Source organism: Numida meleagris, chromosome 3 (assembly GCF_002078875.1).
Source record: "Numida meleagris isolate 19003 breed g44 Domestic line chromosome 3, NumMel1.0, whole genome shotgun sequence".
In the NCBI taxonomy this organism is placed as follows: domain Eukaryota; kingdom Metazoa; phylum Chordata; class Aves; order Galliformes; family Numididae; genus Numida; species Numida meleagris.
The window spans coordinates 8,806,845-8,825,691 of NC_034411.1; the positions used below are offsets into that span (position 1 = coordinate 8,806,845).

At 44.7% G+C, this 18,847-nt stretch overlaps 2 protein-coding genes across 17 annotated transcripts in view; one reads left to right on the top strand and one right to left on the bottom strand.

Moving 5' to 3' along the window:
- The window catches only part of KCNK12 (potassium two pore domain channel subfamily K member 12), a 51,324-nt gene that overhangs the window by 11,385 nt on the left and 21,092 nt on the right, over positions 1-18,847 (top strand). For 3 of the 16 annotated variants that reach the window (XM_021391798.1, XM_021391799.1, XM_021391800.1), the window contains exons 2-4: positions 1,018-1,909; positions 14,386-14,430; positions 15,445-15,574. In XM_021391798.1, coding sequence (XP_021247473.1) covers positions 1,018-1,909; positions 14,386-14,430; positions 15,445-15,493 — 986 coding nt within the window. In that variant the 3' untranslated portion in view covers positions 15,494-15,574. Of the gene's footprint in view, positions 1-1,017; positions 7,856-14,385; positions 14,431-15,444; positions 15,733-18,847 lie in introns of those variants that run through there. The other 13 variants (XM_021391801.1, XM_021391803.1, XM_021391809.1 and 10 more) reach the window with 12 other exon arrangements.
- Positions 16,182-18,847, bottom strand: part of MSH2 (mutS homolog 2) — a 29,864-nt gene continuing 27,198 nt past the window's right edge. The window contains exons 15-16 of the mRNA XM_021391787.1: positions 18,087-18,259; positions 16,182-16,612 (exon numbers count right to left, since the gene is read on the bottom strand). Of these exons, the coding sequence (XP_021247462.1) occupies positions 16,442-16,612; positions 18,087-18,259 (344 nt within the window). The 3' untranslated portion in view covers positions 16,182-16,441. The remainder of the gene's footprint in view (positions 16,613-18,086; positions 18,260-18,847) is intronic.

The following is an 18,847-nucleotide window of genomic DNA, read 5'->3' on the forward strand; positions in this document are numbered from 1 at the left end:
TCTTTTGTACTACTCTGCCAATTTTTCACTTCCACATTTTCATGAATATTTAAATGGATTTCAGGCAGGAATCTCAACTCACTATACATAGGAAATATTTCTCTTTTTCTGTTTATAGGTGCTCAGTGATAATAAACTAGATTTAATGATTTCATTATGTTCACATTATCTGTTAAATGCAGCTCGTCTTTTTCTTAGCAAACTTTCACTGGCATGGTCTGCTGTTGATGTTTACTTCCCTGAGTATATTACTTGCTCAGCAAGGTAAAGAAATTTTGGCTTCTCATTTTGGACAAACCATTCATTTTAATTATACCTGGTTATTTGTCCGTGGAGTATGATCAGTCACCTGAGCCCTATCAGAATAATTTTTGACTGATTTGACTGAATCACTGAGTGCTTGTGCAGAGAAGAATAGCCAGACAATACCTGTAGGCTTTTTCTTTGCTCTGTGGCTGTGTCAGGTGTACTAGACTCAGTTGGGATTTGGTTAGAACATTACAGTGGTGTTATTCTCAAAATAATGTTCAATCTTTGGGAGCTTTTTTCTTCTGTTGTATGACCTGAAGGCTTCCATCTTCTCAGCCAGGGGGTGTAATCAGACTTTGATGGTCATAGGGTTGTGCTGATTTACAGCTCGTGAATAGAGGACTTTCCCAGCAGGTCGTGCTGGTTCGCACAGTGGAAGCAGGGAGCTGACCTGTTTGCCTCATCGCACCGCAGCATGGTGTGGGCTCACAGAGGCTTTCCTCCCCACCTTACAGCACTCTCCCAGTGGCCATGGTGTCACCCTGTGAATACGTTGTCTTTCAGGTCTGCAGAAAGTTTTTGCTCTCTCGTGAGTTGTAATCATCTTGCTGAGCTTCCCGGTGCTTTCTTCATTCTTCTCAAAACTTGATCTCATGTTGACCTTATTTTTTGTCCAGTGAGACAGGACCTGGGATAAGTTACATACTTCCTGAGCTTATGCATGAAAAACTGTGGCAGTAACGTTCCTCCTTTTTCTCCACACCATAGGTTTTGGAATGACCACACCAGCAACAGTGGCTGGAAAAGTATTCCTCATCGTTTACGGTCTTTTTGGGTGTGCTGGGACTATCCTCTTCTTCAACCTCTTCCTGGAGCGCATTATCTCCCTCCTGGCGTTCATCATGAAGGCTTGTCACGAGAGACAGCTGCGTAGAAGTGGTCTCCTACCTCCCAATTTCCGAAGAGGGTCAGCGATGTCTGGGGTGGGCAGCCTCATTGGCTGGAAGCCATCCGTTTATCACGTGATGCTCATTCTGGGAATTTTTGCCATCACGCTTTCGTGCTGTGCTTCTGCGATGTACACATTGGTGGAAGGGTGGAACTACGTCGACTCCTTGTACTACTGTTTTGTCACCTTTAGCACCATCGGCTTTGGAGATTTGGTAAGCAGCCAAAACGCTGTGTACCAAAATCAGGGATTATACAGATTCGGAAACTTCATCTTTATATTAATGGGGGTATGTTGCATATACTCTCTTTTTAACGTCATCTCAATTGTAATCAAACAACTCTTGAACTGGGTGTTGAAAAAATTCAGATGCAGATGTTGCCCAAAGTGCCATAAGTCAAGTACCCGCCTTGGGCGTCGCAACGCCATCACCCCGGGAGCCCGCCTGCGCCGGCACAAAATCTCCCTGGAGGCCGACGGGCAGTACGACAGTGACACTGATGGCAGGAGGCTCTCTGGAGAGATGATCTCCATGAGGGAGCTCACGGCGTCCAACAAGGTCTCTCTGGCTATTTTGCAAAAGCAGCTGTACGAGACAGCCAATGGCTACCCGAGGAACGTTTGTATCAATACGAGGCAGAACGGGTTCTCCGCAGGGGTGGGTGCTCTAGCCATCATGAACAACCGCTTGGCAGAAACCAGTGACTCTAGGTAGAGTTTTTGAAATTCTTTTTGTTTCTTTGATAAAAATAAAACGACGATTTCAGGTGGAATTATCGCTGCAAATTACGGTAAAGTTTTATGTTCAAGAGCAGACTCAGTATTCATCGGGCGTTTGGCAGTTTGTTTTCTTGGGTTTTTATGTCTTCTCTAATATGCAGTAACATCTCTACCGCAATGTCACAGTTCTCCCCAGGGGGGGGTTTGTGAGGGACTTGGATGTCTTTGATGCAGAATCTGATGCGTTTTCAGAAGAATGGTGTATGATGTTACAGCGGTGTCAAAACCAACGTCTTACACAGCAAATAGCCTGAACTGAAACTCTGGGTTAGAATGCATTCCTAGCAAGGTCAGTTCCAGATTCAAACTTGGGGGATTAAGGGTTGTCTAAACCCATATCTCACTGTTTGTTGGAGTCTGGATCTGGCCCTGAATTTTGCACTTGATGCTCTTGCCAATTTGTCATACCAGGCCTGTATATAACATACACATAGGTGACTGCAGTTACACCAGCCTTAGGGTGATCGTGCTTCACTTGAATAATCCTGTTGACCTCAATGGAAAAGAATCAAATTGACTGAATCCCCCTGTCTATGAACAATTTTTTTTCAGCCAGTCTTGTCTGAAACACCTTGCGCTACCTAACTCTTAAAAGTCAGGAGGTTTTAAGTCATAAGAAGCACGCTGAAACATGCACGGCTATTCCTCCCCACAGAATAACCTGAAAACATGCAAGAGAAGCCAGCATTCATCTCTGGTGTCAAATGTTTGCATTTCCAGTGAAATGTAAGTTAAACTGTTTATTAATGATGTTACTTTTACATGAAAATGATCTGCTAAAATGAATGTGGGCTCTCTGTTGTCATAAATCTTCCACAGTACTGTTGCAGAGGATCTTGCAAATAATTTAACTGCAGTTTTCCATAGGCCCCAACAGTACTTGTTTTCCACAAACCTGACTAAAAGCTGTATGAAATAGATTTTTGGAGCAAAACTCGGAAGGATTTTGTAGGTCCTCCAGAAGCCAATTTCCTCCAAAATGATTATATTAAATCATGAATTGGCCTAGGGTTGTTGCTACTGTTTTAGCTCATATTTAATGGTGCTAGCCCAAACTGCTGAAGGAGCATCTTCAACAAACCTGGTCTAAGTGTGTGTTTCAGCATGATGGATGGATGCAGAGGAACTCCTGCAAAGCTCTATTATGAATATTTGCAATGTTCTAGATCATTTCTTTAATTTCTGTTTCTGTACCAGTCTTTTAAGGCTGTAAGGAATAAAGTCTTCTCCAGATTTCAGCAAGAAATACCACTTAAGGCTGAAGTCTTAGAAGCCACAATGGTCTGGAAAACCTCTTGGATAGTTATAGGCAAGATGATGACTACTGGTTTGATTGCTGGGGAAAGAATATGAAAAAACTGATGGAAGAGGACTAGGAATGTTAGAAACGTTCGAAAATACATCTGTGAAGTTTCATATGGATAATGCGTTAGTTTGTTTTGCGTATGTTTGGGGTCTCCCTCATTTTCTTTCCTTTTAACTTGGAGGAGCGCACAACATTTCAGAATTTAACCTTGGGGAATTAATTAATTCGAGGATTTGCACACTTGAGACTGCCAGCTGAAGGGTGGCAGTGATTGCATCTTTTGTCTAAAGGAGAAGGGATCAGAGCATCCAATAGGCCATCACATGTGGCTCTTACACCACAAATGTAGTCACAGTTTTGTGAAGACGCATCTGGCCAGAAACGCTCCGTGATGTTTGCATTCTCTATCTACCTGATACAGAGCTTACAAGTATTTGGTATGGCAAAGGCTGCAGTCAAGCAGCCTTTATTTGGCAGGAGCTTCCCTGGTTGCAGAGACCCCCAAAGCTGCATGGGTTTATGTGTGCACTCCATTTCAGCTGCTGCATTTGAGTGTCAGTTGACGAGCTTGTTCATTAAGAGCATGTATATATAGCACACTGCTTTCTTTGAAGCTAGACCTCCCTTAGGATCGTATCGTGGTTCCTTTGCCATCGCTGGGACTGTTGCTCGTTGAGCAGACCCTGCTGTGTGAAGTGCTGCATAAGTAGAGGCAGGTGGGCTTTATTGCAGCAGAATTGCTTAGGTTTATAGTAGTAAAAATGAGTTCAAATGCATTAACGTTCTGGGAGCTCAAGAGCTACATCTTTATGATAACAAAATTGCAAATTAAGGGGTTTTATTTTTTCAGTAAGTTGTTTTTAAAGGATAAATGTTATAACTGTGATTAGGGTTTTGTTTAAATGTTTGTAAATCGTTTTCAAACTACCTACTCCTGCCTAGGAGATGTGAAGTAACATGAAATTGCCACGTACACCTCCTCCAGCCATTTCTGCACTTCTTCCGAGCCCAATCAAAGGCAGACACACACTCTGTGATTTACATGTTTCTGGCTCTGATTGCCTTTGTCTGATCTGGATGCTGGCCTGGACCCCTGAGCACTGCAGGACACTTTGCAGAACCTGCTGACATTACGGGGAGATGGATTGGCTCTTAGATCTGGGCTCCTCGAGGGCTTTGGGCAACTGATCACTACTCTGTGCGCTTACGTGCAATGTCTCATTACTCCTGAGATCCTTGAAAACCTCCCTTCCGCTTCTCCTTAGCCTCAGAGGGATGTAAAGAAAGCACATGCCCTAATTTCTGCCAAGGCCCTATTTCTTGCAGCGCACGTTTACCCACGTACTGACGTGACTCAACCACAGGGCTCCCCAGATTGTGTCTAAGCCCCATAAAAATCCCTAACCCGCTCTGGCCCATCAAGCCCAGTTCCTGACAGGGTTCAGAGCCTGGCTAATGCACTGGGTCTCACTCATAGGAAGGAGTGATCTTATGCTTCCCTCATAGTCAGTAGTATTTTTCAGGGATGCATGAAAACCAAGCTCCATATCCCTGCTCTTCTGCTGATGCACTTCCTGGGCATTCATTGCCTGTGTGCATGAGTCTGCAAGCCAGGAGGACATGGGGGACTTGGAACCAGTCCTTCGTAGTCCCTCCTGCTCTTCAGCTTTCTTAGGGAATCTTCTCTTAAAACTTGTAATGCTTGGGCATCCTAACTCCTCCCCTCTTATATTGCGTGTGGTTCAACTCAGAATACCCCAGGGCAGACTGTTCCTTTTGTGAATTAAACCCTAAATGTGCACTAGGTGCACCAAGTAGAATTCCTCCTGGTATTTCTTTGCAGACAAAGCAGATACCTGCAATACCCAGGCACAGACTGAAGCACAAGAAATGAGAAAGAAGCTGAAAGAATAGAATGGAAAAGTGAAAGCACACTGCACTAGACTGCACTTTCTTTTCAGGTAACTTTGGATTTATATTAGTCTTGAATATTTTTTTCCAGGTTCTATTTTGGACAGCCAAAAAGTTAGCTTAGGATCGGATAGTTCATCTTTCCTTATTCGCTCCTCCCATCTGCCTGCTGCCTCACACCCAGACAGTTCCATTGCCTGATGATTAGCTGTACAGGCAGCAGAAACTCAAACAGGTGTCTGTGCCCCAAATTGGGCTATATTTTTTGAGTGGAGGATGTGTAGCCAGGGCCACTGGCTTGGTATAAACCCGATGGCCTGTGGGGTAAAGTGGTAACTACACAGAAACAACCCATTGCAGTGAGACCATTCTTAACGTTTTTTTTTTTTCCTATCTTTTTCTCTTGAAAAAATAGTGACTAATTATTTAAACAGTGAATGTTCAGCACTAATTTAACAGTCATACTTACTGCGGTGCTGTTTGCTAGGGAAATTTACAGATAATGACTTCTGCTCTCACTGGATTACTAATGTTCCTTTCCAAACCAACAAACATCTTCAATATTGTATTTAAATCATACAGTAAAAGTTACTTTATGTAGTAAATTCAGTTAGAGCACAAATACTTGACTCTCGCAGGATAACTAATGAAATGTGCAGTGTGCAGTGTACAACCCATGTGTAAACCCTCAGCCTTTGTGCCCGTTGGGTTTGTTCCTTACAACCATGGAATGGCTTGGGTTGGAAGGGACCGTACAGATCAGCTGGCTCCAAGCCCCCTGCCTTGGGAAAGAACAGGCCAGATGGCTGTGGATACTGGCAATGTAGGACGGGAATGAAAATAGCAAATGTACCTGCACTGAGGTACACTGCCACCTGTTGACCCCTTTTACTTCCTAAGCCTTGAGATGGTCACACTTGCAGTGCTCCTGCTGTATCCAGAAGAATGGGAAGTGTAGCACAGGAGAGAATCTGAGGTATTTTCCAAATAATCCAGGGGGAAAAAAAAAGCAGACTTACTTTGCTTTCAGTGCAAACATGCATCGTGTTCCGTCATAAAACTGCAGACAACGCCACAGCCCGAAGTTGCTCCTGATGTGTCACAGGCTCGTGTGGATCATTCAGAGACTAACTGTGTGAGATGCAGAGGAAAGGCAGAGGGCCACACACTGAAGTATGCTGTGCTCCATCCAGCAGGTGAGCACTGCAGGGCCGATCTGGGGAAGACGATGACCACGCGTACTGCTGAAAAGGGCAGCCACGCTGCTCCGTGCCTCGGATGAGCAATATGCTAGGTACTCTGCAGGACTGGATTTCAGCACCTCCACTCCCCTTCAGTCCCAGCATCCACACCACACTCAGGCAGGGGCCAGCCAGCTCCCAGCCTGCTCCAAGTATGGGGCACGAGGACACCGGTGGGTTCTGAGGTGTGCAGCATCACAGCCCAAGTGCTTTTGGGATCAGGCCCTGTGGCAGCTGATGCTTTGTCAGATCTTCTAAGAAATGCAAAATAAGACGTTCCTGTGACCCCCTTGCATTTTACAAACTGGAAGGTTGCTTTTTAAAGGCAGCAAGTCGATCCAAAATAACTGCTAATGGAACAACACATAATCACGGATAATTTGGGCATTGTGCAATTCAAACACTAAGTGTGTTCTCAGTGGCTGTCACCTCCTAATTTCTGTATTAGGGAATCAGTTGTAGTCCCTGGAAGTAAAACACGTCTGGTGGTGGGCAATAATTCATCTCTCATTTCACGGTAAAATCCTCAGCAGCAAAAACCACAAGAGCTGAAAAATATTTTGGGGCTTTTTGTTGCGTACGCAGATACTGTTTATTTACCAAAAACCAAGCTGACCCTTTACTTACACAGACGCACAAACCTTCAGCTTACTGGGAGGTATCTTTCTGCATGCTCTTTGCAAAAGTAATAGCTGCACATTTCAAGCCATTTCAAAAGGACTCGAGTGAAAAAAGAATATGTCTGCTCAAAGGTATTCCTGTTTAATTCTTGTTTATTCTTACAGGCGCACAGCTTGATAGGTCTCTTTAACTGAGCTGCTGTTATTTGTTATGATGAACATCAGAGGAACTTTGCTGTTAGTTCCCCTGGGTTTGATGTTTGCTGACTGCTGTGTTTCACTGTGTGAACTGGGGAAGGAATGCCCCATCCATGCTGGTTTCCAGGTGGCATCACTTACCCCTTTGCATTCATTGCAGACGTAAATTCCTGTAATTGGTTGATTAGGAAGTACTGATATTTGTTCTCCTTGAGATGATGCTTCCCAGCAAAACAATACACTGAAGTAAGCTTGAAGATTGAAGACTGTTTAAACAATTGACGTTTTAAAAATGATTTAATTCTGGGTTGACATCCAGCACACCCAGTAATTGTGAGTGCTTTTATCAATCACCCAGCTGATTTTCAGTGTCAGCTCAGGATTTTCCCAGGATAAGATCTCTGAGCGCAGAGGACTAAAGCCATACTCAGCTCACTGAACGCAGATCTACTGGTATGTTATATACAGCTTGCCACCAAATGGAGCAGATGTGTTCGGCTCCCTTCATACATAGGGCAGCAGGTTGGAAATGGCGCTGGGATCGTTGCCGTGAAGCTCTTACAAAGACTCTTGAAATAAACAGGAGAAAACATTGCCTGGAGGACGTGTGTGAGTGTTCTTCTTTGTGGAGCCAGCGCTGAGGGTGCTGCTTTGGTTGCATTGTCTTTTCAAAGGGCGGTGAGGCCCTGGCACTGCTGCCCAGAGCTGTGGGTGCCCCACCCCTGGAGGTGCTCAAGGCCAGGTTGGATGGGCCCTGGGCAGCCTGAGCTGGTGGGGGCAGCCCTGCCCATGGCTGGGGTTGGGGCTGGGGGGGCTTTAATGTCCCTTCCAACCCAAGCCATCCTATGGTTCTGTGATTCTCAGGGAGAATTTTCTCCACGTGCAATGTGTGTTCATCCAAAAGTGCGGCGGGCTGCACTCACACTGTGCGGAGCCACCCAGGAAGGGCTGCTCAGCCACGAAGCAGAGAGCAGATGGAGGCTGTTTGCTCTCTACGTGGCTGTAAGGAACTCCTGCTGTATCTCCCCAGGTTTCATTCAGATCGATAGGATATTTCTGTCCGGGGTATTAAGATAAATCCAGGAAGTTTTGCTATTGATTAAAAAGAGACATTAAGAAAAAAAATCACACTGCAAACAGAGAAACATTACTGCCTTGAATATGGAGATTTGCTAATCACACTAGGCAACATAGAAGCAAAGGAGAAAGTATTCCGGTTCATAAACCCAGCCAAGTCCCACGCTGCTGCCCCCACCTCTACATCTGACTGAAATAAGCGCCAGCCAAAGCCAGTGCCCAGCTCCTGCTGCACCTGGGCCAGACACACCACCTGTGAGCACTGATTGGCAGCTCCTGCCTGCCAGAACGCACATGGAATTGTTCCCCTGATAGGCAGGGGAAAGAAGGGAGAGGAGCAGCCAGCGGAGCTGTGCTGGACAAGAACCAAGAGGGGAGCTGCCAGCTGCTTAGCGCCAAGCCCACTGCCACTCAGCATGGATGCTGCTGCTATGAGCACCACTTCCCTGGGGTTTGTACAGGGTCCCTATCTCCATCTTGTTACATTGTTGTGGATTTGCAGTGTTCTCCCCCATGCAAAACCAGACCAATTAATCTGGATTACACTGGGAGGTTAACGCTTACTCCTGAAATCACTGCAAATCAGGTAAAACCCATCAGCAGTTATACAGAAACAGGAGCCAACATTGGAAGAGATTGTTCATACACATATAATGAGGCTGAATCATTGCCCTTGGCTCTTCATGACTGTAAGTAACGTTTTTAGTTTTTACCAATCTTTATATTTTTCATTCATCTTCCAAAACGTAGGTGTAATTAAGCAACCTCATGAGAATCAGCCATGCTATTACACAGGAAATGAAATATTTCTCAATAGATCTAACAGGTGATGGGAAACATTGCTGTGAGATTTGTGAGATCATTAAAACAGAAATTACCCTGCACTAGGAATGGGTTATTGGCAGCTACAGGCTGTGTGCACAGTGCCTTAGAGGAAAAAAAGACAACAAAACATGAGCCATCAGGAATTCGTTTTTAGAGACTGTTTTCCTCTGAAGTGCAATTACCTTTCTCAAACACAGCATTATCAATAGTTAGGAGCCCACGGATGAACAGATCCTCTGTCATTTTCCCTCCCGCCACTGTAATTGCTGCCTGTAATTTCCAAGTGTCTCACGAACAGCCATAAGCTGATTCTCGAGCCTCTGAATGAGAGGTTTTCTCCATCCTTATTTCCTATCTGTCGTGTGCAGAAACTCAGACACCGGAGATTCAAGGACTTGTCTGCCACAACACGGGAGTTCCACATTACAATTAGAACTTTGGAACTGATCCTCAAGCCCCAGACCAACATCTTAGGCAGCAAGTTTCTCTACTTGGGATGATGACAACAGGAGTCCCAACCCTACAGCTCCTGAGCACCTGGTCTCCAACAGAAACTGACAGCATCCAGCATTTTCCAGGTGCTTCCAAGCCGAGCGCTTTCAGGTGGGGGCAGGCACACAGCCTTGTGACAGCAAAGCTTGTGAAATAGGATGGCAGGGCTGCAGCGATGAGAACTGGAGAACGTGATTAAAGGCAAGTGAGAGGGGTGAAGGATGCTGTCGCACAGAGCACCAGCAGGCACAAATCCTTCTATCCTGTGGGTATCAGAGCTAGGAATAAGGAAGCAGTCAGAAACCGTCTCAGCTCAGTGGGATTTTAACAAAACATCCATTTATCAAAGTAATCTTAAAAAAGCATAGCTCTGGCTTTTGAAAATGCAAGTGAAAAGACAGCTGCATCAATCAGCACTCTTACAAGCTATCAGGAGAATTACTTTTATTTTTTTACTTTCTATCTAAGCATTGAACAGTCAATGCACTAACTTTTTAGTTATTTTTATAGGCTATTACCTCTCAAGCTGAATGCGTTTTGATCTCTATTGCTTTGCTGTAAAAGAATTACTTCAAAAGAACGTATGAAAACTACCATTAGGGATCATTCATTCTTTTCTGGCTGGTTTCACCTACAGAACACCAGAGATGACACAGAAATCAAATCAAGGGCTGTGGACGGGCAGTGCTGGAAATCCCTAGAAATAGCATAGCCGCTTTGCTGCTCGAGCACACCAGTTCATTTTCCAAAGCAACTGGAAAAATCACCGGTGCCAAATTCTGCCTTGTGTCATGGGTACTTCTGCCTGCTGTCCCGCTGGGATACTTGAGGGAAGGAGCAGACTGAGTATCGCGGGGGCGGGAAGGCTCATGCCAGCAGGCAGAGCCCTGAGAGCTGGCTCAGCTTGGTGGGTACATCCTGCCATAATAAACCCTTTCTGCACCTCCACAGCAGAGAGCAGGGCTTAGTGTACACAATAATTCAAGCTCTCATCAAACTCATAGAATCACAGAATATCCTAAACAGAAGGGACCCGCAGGGATCACTGAGTCCAACCCCAGGCGCCACACAGCACCACCCAAACCCTATGGCTGAGAGTGCTGTCCCAACACTCCCTGAGCTCCAGCATCAGGGCCATGCCCACCGCCTTCTGGGGCAGAGCCTTTCCCTAACCCCCCCGACCCTCCCCTGACACAGCTCCGTGCCGTCCCCTTAGGCCGTGTCGCTGTCACAAAGACCAGAGCTCCACACTGTGAGGGGCTGTAGGCCGCCATGAGGCCTAGTGCCATCAGCACTGCCCTGGGCTGAGCCAAAGGGCCTGTTGGGCTCAGGCACCCAAGAACATTTTCCTGGATGCCCTTCAAGCCAAATCAAATAAATACATGGCAACTCCAACAGAGGATACTTAGGAGATGTTTTCTAAAACCATAATTTCATTAAAGGGTTTTAAGGAAATTGTCTCCGCTCAAAAAAAATGTGAGGAGAAATGGTGCCACGCCAGGATTTGGTGACAGCTCTCTCCCTCTCAGCCCCTTGGCTCAGTGCCGGGCACAGGGGCCTCAGTCCAGCTTTCAGGCTTACTTTGCTCCCCCCCAACGCTGGCTGACCCCTGGTGTCTAACAGCATCTCCCTGGGGAGCACAGAGAACAGACTCAGGGGCCACAACATCATTCAGCACTACCAGTCATCTTTGCTCTCAAATCTTCAGAATCTTCTTCTTCTCAAATCCTCAGAAATTACAGCAAGGCATTATCAGTTTCAGCCCTACACCCTTGAGTATCTTTCTGCTATCCCATCAACGATCAGTATGCCACAACCACAGCTCTGGGAGCACGGCTTCCCAGACCAAGCTCCAGCTGCCAACATTTACCTCAAGTCACCCAGCTCTCTGCCAATGCAGCCAGATGTCATGGTCCATGGGACCTGCAGGGTCCCTGCACAGATCCCTTGCCCCTGCTGGTCAATGGGTCGTCCACTTGTTGGAACAACCACTGTGATATTTTCTGCTTGCTCATGCTGCTGAGGCAGTAGAATTTGTTATAGCTGAACAGGAGATCGATATGCAATGTAACTAAGATAGATGGCTGCAGGTTCTCCCTGTCTGTTGCCTCTGTTGGGAGACGCTGAGTGAGGTACCAAGAGCTGCCTCCTGCTCTCTGTCCTCTTTAGTTTCATGGCCACATTTACAGTCAATTGCAATGAGGGTTAAGAAGTTAAGAGCCCTCTGGCTGTACATGCTTCATATTTTCATTTAATTATTGCTTTGCTCCTTTTTTTTCCTCTTAATTAACCAAGAAGTTCTTATCTAATGGACTGAGCCAAAGCGAGGCAAGAGAAAACAGCAGCTCCCATTAAGATACTTCACAGCAGTTCAGCATTAAGTGATGCTGAGCCTGGGAGCTGACATTAAGTGACAGTCGCGCACATGCCCCTCTGGGCATCTCCCCGTTCTGCTTGTACACTCAGTACAGACAGATGCTTTGGAGTGGCCCTGATCTGGACACATGGTATTCTCCCATACCTGCAGTCCCCCAGTCCCACCTAAACCAACAGACATATCTGTATCTCCATAGGGTTAGAGACAAGCTCTGTGCAACAGCCTGAGCCCAAGGGCAGCACCACATGCTGATTTGTGCTCTGTACAAAGGCAGTGGGCAGAGCACCAGAGGTGTAGAGCCATGCATTTAAAGAACAAAAATGGAGGCCCTACTTTTCCCCAAAGCAGCAGATGTACCAGCTGCTCCTGGTTTCCTCTGGTTTAATGGGCAGGTGATGGCTGTACCGATGGCCAGAACAATCCTGAAGAGAGACTGGCCCAGGTGCCGTGGCCACAGCAGTGCTGGGGTTCACACCAAGCACCCCTCACACACCTCCCTCTCCTGGAAGGGCCAAAGAGCACACTTTTAGGCATTATCTTAAATATCAAATAAGTGTACTGCTTACAGTGCTCCCCTCAAAACTCGTACACATAAAACATCTTTAAGTAGCCTGGCACCTCACCTGGTTTCTTCTGACAGGAAAATCAAAGTCATGGACAGTTATTCTTTCTCATGTAGGCAGGATAAATGAGCATCTGGTCACTGACTGTACCTCCAGCCTTCACTGCACTGCTGCAATCCCTCCAAAACCAGTATTTGAGAAAAATAGAACCACTGAGAACGTCCAAGAACAGAAGAGCACAGATCCATGGACCAAACCAATAGACACTGATCTCAGGAGGGGGGAAGAAAAACAAAGAAACAAACAAACCACATTTACTTCATGCAGCTCCTCCAGTTGACACCTTTTTAGCACTTCTGACAAGAGAGATTACTGGGAGCTAACCTCATGTCTTTCTACAGCAGAAAGAGAAATAGCACTGCAGTTTTTTGTTTTTTTTTTAATAAGAAAATTTATAACCAGTGGTGCACCATAACATAGGAAGCACAGTTCTGCAATATTTCCTTTTCACACATTTACTTCCTGGCAGAAGAATGAAAAAAAAAAAAAGCTACTGAAGACTGGGAATAAGACTGAAATCTGCTACAGCCAGTTTAGCTCTGCTGGGAGATGGCAGATGAGGAAAAGCCTGGGGCTATGCCCAGCACTTCAGGATGGGCAGCATTGTGAGGGACACCCTTTCTCCCTTGGAAGACGGAGTATCTTAGTAAAGCCACCCAGCCACGCAGGTGTTTTGCTTGTAGTCTACAGCTTGCTTCATAAATGCTTGAAGTTTCCATGTAAACTCCCAACAGGTATATCCAGTCTTGGTGACTTCGTTTTAACAAAAGGTAATGACTAGATGATGTCACCCTCACCTTGTATCAAACCAGATAAAACTGCGCATGCAGTGCTGGACTTCAGCAGAGGATCTCCAGAACAACAAGCTCCTGTGCAGGCTTCACTGAATCTGGAAGGATTAGACCACCAGCACACCTGGCTGCTTTCACAGCATTTATGAAGCTGGACCATCTGCACAAACTAAGCTCAGACCAGAGCTGGCAAGCACAAACCCACGTTCACAAAGGCCATGCCAGTATCAGGCCTGCTGCTCATGAACAGGTGAAAGGAGAGGCTGAACCACAGGCATCTGAAGGTCTCAAGGTTGGAATTCTTATCCAGCCAGCTTTAGTGCCATCTGCCAGTGGGCAAGGACTCAACTGTTCCTGCAATTTCTGATTCCAAAACTACCTTGATTCCAATGCAGAAAAGAGATACAGAGCCATTTATCGCCTGTGCTGTTGTCTAAGATAAACTTGCGCAGTTGCAAGTAGGAATAGGCATGTGGCACAGCTGAGTCCCAGCAGTGGCTGGCTGGTTTCTCTGGATTTGTTAGCTTGATCCTCAAGTGCTCCAGCTGTAACTGAAGCACGCTGACCACCAAGCAGCTCACCAGCTCTTGACCACAAACCAAAAGGCAAAACCAGTGTCGTGTTCTTGCATGCTGGTAACTTGCTGGTCACTGAAAGGTGGGTGGGAAAGCGATCAAAAAAAGTGAATTCTTTCAGTGTTTGATCACATCTGCTCTTTTATTTCACCTCACCAGATGCCATTTTCTTCTCAAGGAGCCTTGTAGATGGAATAATAACTGCACAGACTAAAAAGACCGCACCTGCAATAAGAATGCAGTGCCAGGCTTTCTCAAGCCTATGAGAAACTTGCACCTTTATTCAAGGCTGAACAGAAGGGGCCCAGTGCCCCTCAGTAGCTCCATTATTTTGTTCTGAAGCTGTGATGGTCTTTGTGTTCTTGTTGCAGTTCTGTAATAACTGGAGCAGGCCAAGAATTGCTTCTGCCTTGCAGGTATGTTTCTGAAAGAAAAGCTAAATTGGAATTAGCAAAAATAGCCATCCTCCTGCTCACATGAAATTGCACTGACTGTAACCCAGTTTGCAAGCCGCAGTGGCATATGGAGACTAAACTGAGCCCAGTCCTCTCTCGCCTATATCCGGCGGCAGCAGCACACCCAGGAACGGGGGACGGGGAAGTGCTGCGTAGACAGAGGATGAGTTGATGAGTTTTAAAAACCCATCACCTTGCAGCTTTCTTCCTTGTAAATGCTGAAAAGCATGAGATGAGAGTGAGGTAATGGAATCCTTTTTGTTGTTGGGATGCGGAACTTTCTGTGTGGTACAGAGGCGCATTGACTAGAACTAGAGACCCCAGAGAATAAAACTAGAAAGTAAGCTCAAAGCAAACGAGCAGAATAGCTCAGTGAGCAAGGAACACCTCAGCAGTGTTGTAGACAAAGAGAGTTCACACATGGTCAAGGGGGGAAAACAGAGAAATTCCCAGAAAACACCCTTCTATCATGGCTATTGCCCTGGTTAGGGATGGGACACTGACCAAAGGACATCTCTGGTAGGACCAAGGATATCTCAGGACTCTTAGAAGATCACAGGCACCAGACATCTATCCCAAATTCTAGCCTAGCAGCAAAGAAATGCTATCCACCAGCAAGCTGAACAGCACTAAACGTTCCAACAAGGGGCACAAAGGAGTTAATGCAGACTGCTGCAAGAGAGCAAGCCCTGACGCAGTACCATTGTCCCCAGCACACACCCACTGATGTCATCTCTGCTACAGAACACAGCAAGAGTTTTCATGGTATCTTTGGCATAATTTTATTGCCATCTCTAAATGATAAATACCTTTTCCCATCAATCTTTCACCACTGACGGTTTTAAATACAGGTGAAGCATTCTAGAACTACAATTTAAAACGCTGAATTTTCTGAATATAAGCATGTATCCAAATGCTTTCAAAATGCCTCAGTGCGAGTAGTAGCAGGTAACAATCAGTGTTCTTTCTTCACAGACAGACTTCACAAACCATGACCAACTCAGAAGATCCTGTTCAACTGTAACTTCACCTCAGCCTATGCTTACATTACAAAGCCACCAGAAAATGCAAGAGGTACCGCTACCCAAGCACGATGAGCAGGCCTGTAGGTATTTCACCCGAGCATTACCTGTCCATGCATAAAACAAACACAATGAAGGGGGCCTACAGGAAAGCTGGGGAGGGGATTTTTATAAGGGCATGGAGCAACAGGACGAGGGGAAATGGCTTTAAACTGAAAGAGGGTAGATTTAGACTAGATATCAGGAAGAAATTCTTTACTGTGAGGGTGGTGAGACACTGGAACAGGTTGCCCAGCGAGGTTGTGGATGCCCCCTCCCTGGAAGCATTCCAGGCCAGGCTGGATGGGGCTGTGAGCAACCTGGTCTAAAGGGAGGTGTCCCTGCCTATAGCAGGGGGTTGGAACTAGGTGATCTTAAAGGTCCTTTCCAACCCAAAACATTCTATGATTCCTCCAAAGCTCCACCCGGGTACACCCATAAACGTTATGATGTTTTATTTCTAATGGAGCACTAATAGAGCATTACTAAAACTTCACTGAATTAATCAACGTAATCGTATGGGAAAAAGATTTTGAGTATGGGATGTTGTTTTTCAAGGCTGTGGCAGCTGTATGCTATTCAAAGGGTTATACTTACTAGCACACTTTGGTTCTGGCAAAAGGTTACATGATTTGCTTGCACAGTCAATAATTCTCTCAATACAAAAAAAAAGCATTTTATTGAAAATTTCTAAGAGAACACAAGAGATCAGAGCTAAAGCAGGAACCTGGCAAAGAATGGGAGCAGATTTTTAGGTTTTTAACAAATAATTACAATCCAAGGAAAAAAAAAGCCTACATAAATCCGTACAAAACATGATAGCGTGTAAAAACTATAAGACAAGAAAATGGTAGTTCTTGCAGTCAGTTAAAAAAAAAACCTTCAGGAGCTGCATCCTGTTCTCACATCTTTCATGGTGTAACTTTTGTTCTGGAAATGATTTCATTCACGAAACTGTTGTTCTTTGCCAACACATCAGCTCTCAGCTGCTTCAGCTTGGTTTTGATGTCTTCTTCTGCCATATCTGTCAGGGGCAATGCTTTCACTTGACAGAGAAAATCCTGAATGATCTTTTCGCCTTCCTAAAACAGAGCGAGGGGAAGGATGGGAAAGAGAAAACAGAAAAAACAGTCAGACTGCAAGCAGGATACTTCCAAATTGTATCTTTGTATAAAGTCCTATTCAGCATTAGAAGCTTTTCACAGCCAAAACCACATTATTTATGCACTTGCTATTATGTACTATCCAGTTACACTGGTTTTGGGAGTTCTTTCCCCTTTCAATCCATGAGCAAAAACTATGAGTTGACTGGCAGAGACTAATTTTAACACTGAGAGCTCCTATGCATGTTTCACATTTAATTCCATCATGTAACCACATTAGGAGAAGATTGCTAGAGCAGTAATTGCCTGGGAGAGGCCATGTTACTTTTTGGATGAACTGTAAATCCGAATCAACATTTCCATACATAAAAAGAAAGAACAAACTGTTACCAAGCAACTGGAGAGTGGCTGTCACCACTGAGAAAAGATGATAATTAAGCTTTATGCATATGCTTTTATACAAATAGGCAAAGTACAACTTCGAAACAATTTGAATAGTGAGAACAAACATGTCAGCGGACAGCGTTCAGGATTGCTGTGTCAGAAACAATTTGGCCAGAACACAGATTTCTGCTTAGTCCTCTGTATTTTCTATGTTAATACTCTACTACGAAGCATTTGTACTTTGATTTTAATATCTACAACTGATGCAGAGTGCTTTCAGTGCAGAAGTCTCCAAAGCACTTGGAAATAAAATAGCACGGCTGTCTCTCTGAACATGATGTGAACAAAGGCAGACAAATTGCCTGGAAAAGACCTGTAACGCTGCGCTATTCTAGTGCCTAGAGAGTTTACGATCTATTATTTATTATCAAATATGTTATGAATTATCAAAGAATAAAACATGACACGGTATTTGTCAGAAGCATTTGCCGCATCAGTTTAATTTATATCAATTTAAAATCATGCAGCCAGACTCAACTGAACTGAAAAATACTTCACCATGATACCTAGCAAGTTGGCAAAGGAAAGGTCATAGAGCTGCTGATGCAGCTGGAGGGGAAGTTCCAATACCAACTGGCAGAACAAGCCAGAGATCAATCACCAGTAACATGAGATTCTTACTGAGCCAAAAACACATGTGTGGACCTCCAAAACTGAAAATAAAGGAACAGCCTCTGTCTAAAGCGAAGTGATTTTAAATGTAGAAAGTGCTTTGGATGTGGATTAACGCTTCAAGGCTTCCATATAATGGAGCATTACCAAGCTTGCAATTGTTCTGTAAAAAGGGAAAAATGAGTTACAAAGCTGCCAAGTTTTCAGGCCAGAGCTAAGATCTGTGATCAGATTTATATGCTTATGTTAAGAAAGGCACAGAGAGCCTGACAATAGGCAAAACACAAAGCGAGTAGTAAGACAGCACGTGCTTCGTGGAAATCAGTCCTACAACTATTTTGCTAGGGCTACCCCAAGTAAACAAACGGGCAAAAAAAAAAAAATACTGTTAGTAAACCTCTCTTTCTCTGTAGCATTTCTTGGCTGCTGGCTCTCCTTCAGAATCCTTGGGCCTGCCAATGTCTTGAAACTCCTCCAGCTCCAGTGCTTTCTCTCTTGCGCTTTCTATCACATGTTTTGGGAAAGCTGCCAGCTCTGCTACATGTATTCCAAAACTCTGGTCGCAAACACCTGGGCGGAGAGAAAAACAACCTGTGAAGAATTCTCAAGGGACAACTGGCTTACACAGAGATTATACGAGCTAATTTGTAGTAATTCTCTGTTCTGAAGGCGCACGTGTGTGACGTGTGCTTTGGTTTTCACAGTATTTTTTTTATTTAGGTTTTGGACTGTATGTGATACGATAACAGAGATTAAGAATATGCCCTCGTTAAATTAAGCTCTCTTAGAACAGTAATTGCAGAGCTACAAAAGTCCTTCAAGGAGAAAGGGAAAAAGCTCTTCAGGCGGGAAGAGTTTCCCTCTAGTATGTGAATGAAACTGAATGTTGTTGTTTTTTTTTTTAATTAAAGCGCTTCAGCATAATCTGCATAAAATAATCATCTGCACCGTTTATAAAAAGATAGAAAAACTGCATTTAGACATATATATATATATATAAAGCTGTGGTGCATTCTCAATCCTCCTCCTCCTCCTCTGCGTCAGTACCACATAGCTTTCTAGCTTCCAGGACGAGTTTAATTATATCAAAACCTTTCATCTCTCAGTTTACACTTGCTTCAATTAATACACTGTTCATAACGCTGGGCTGAGAAGGAA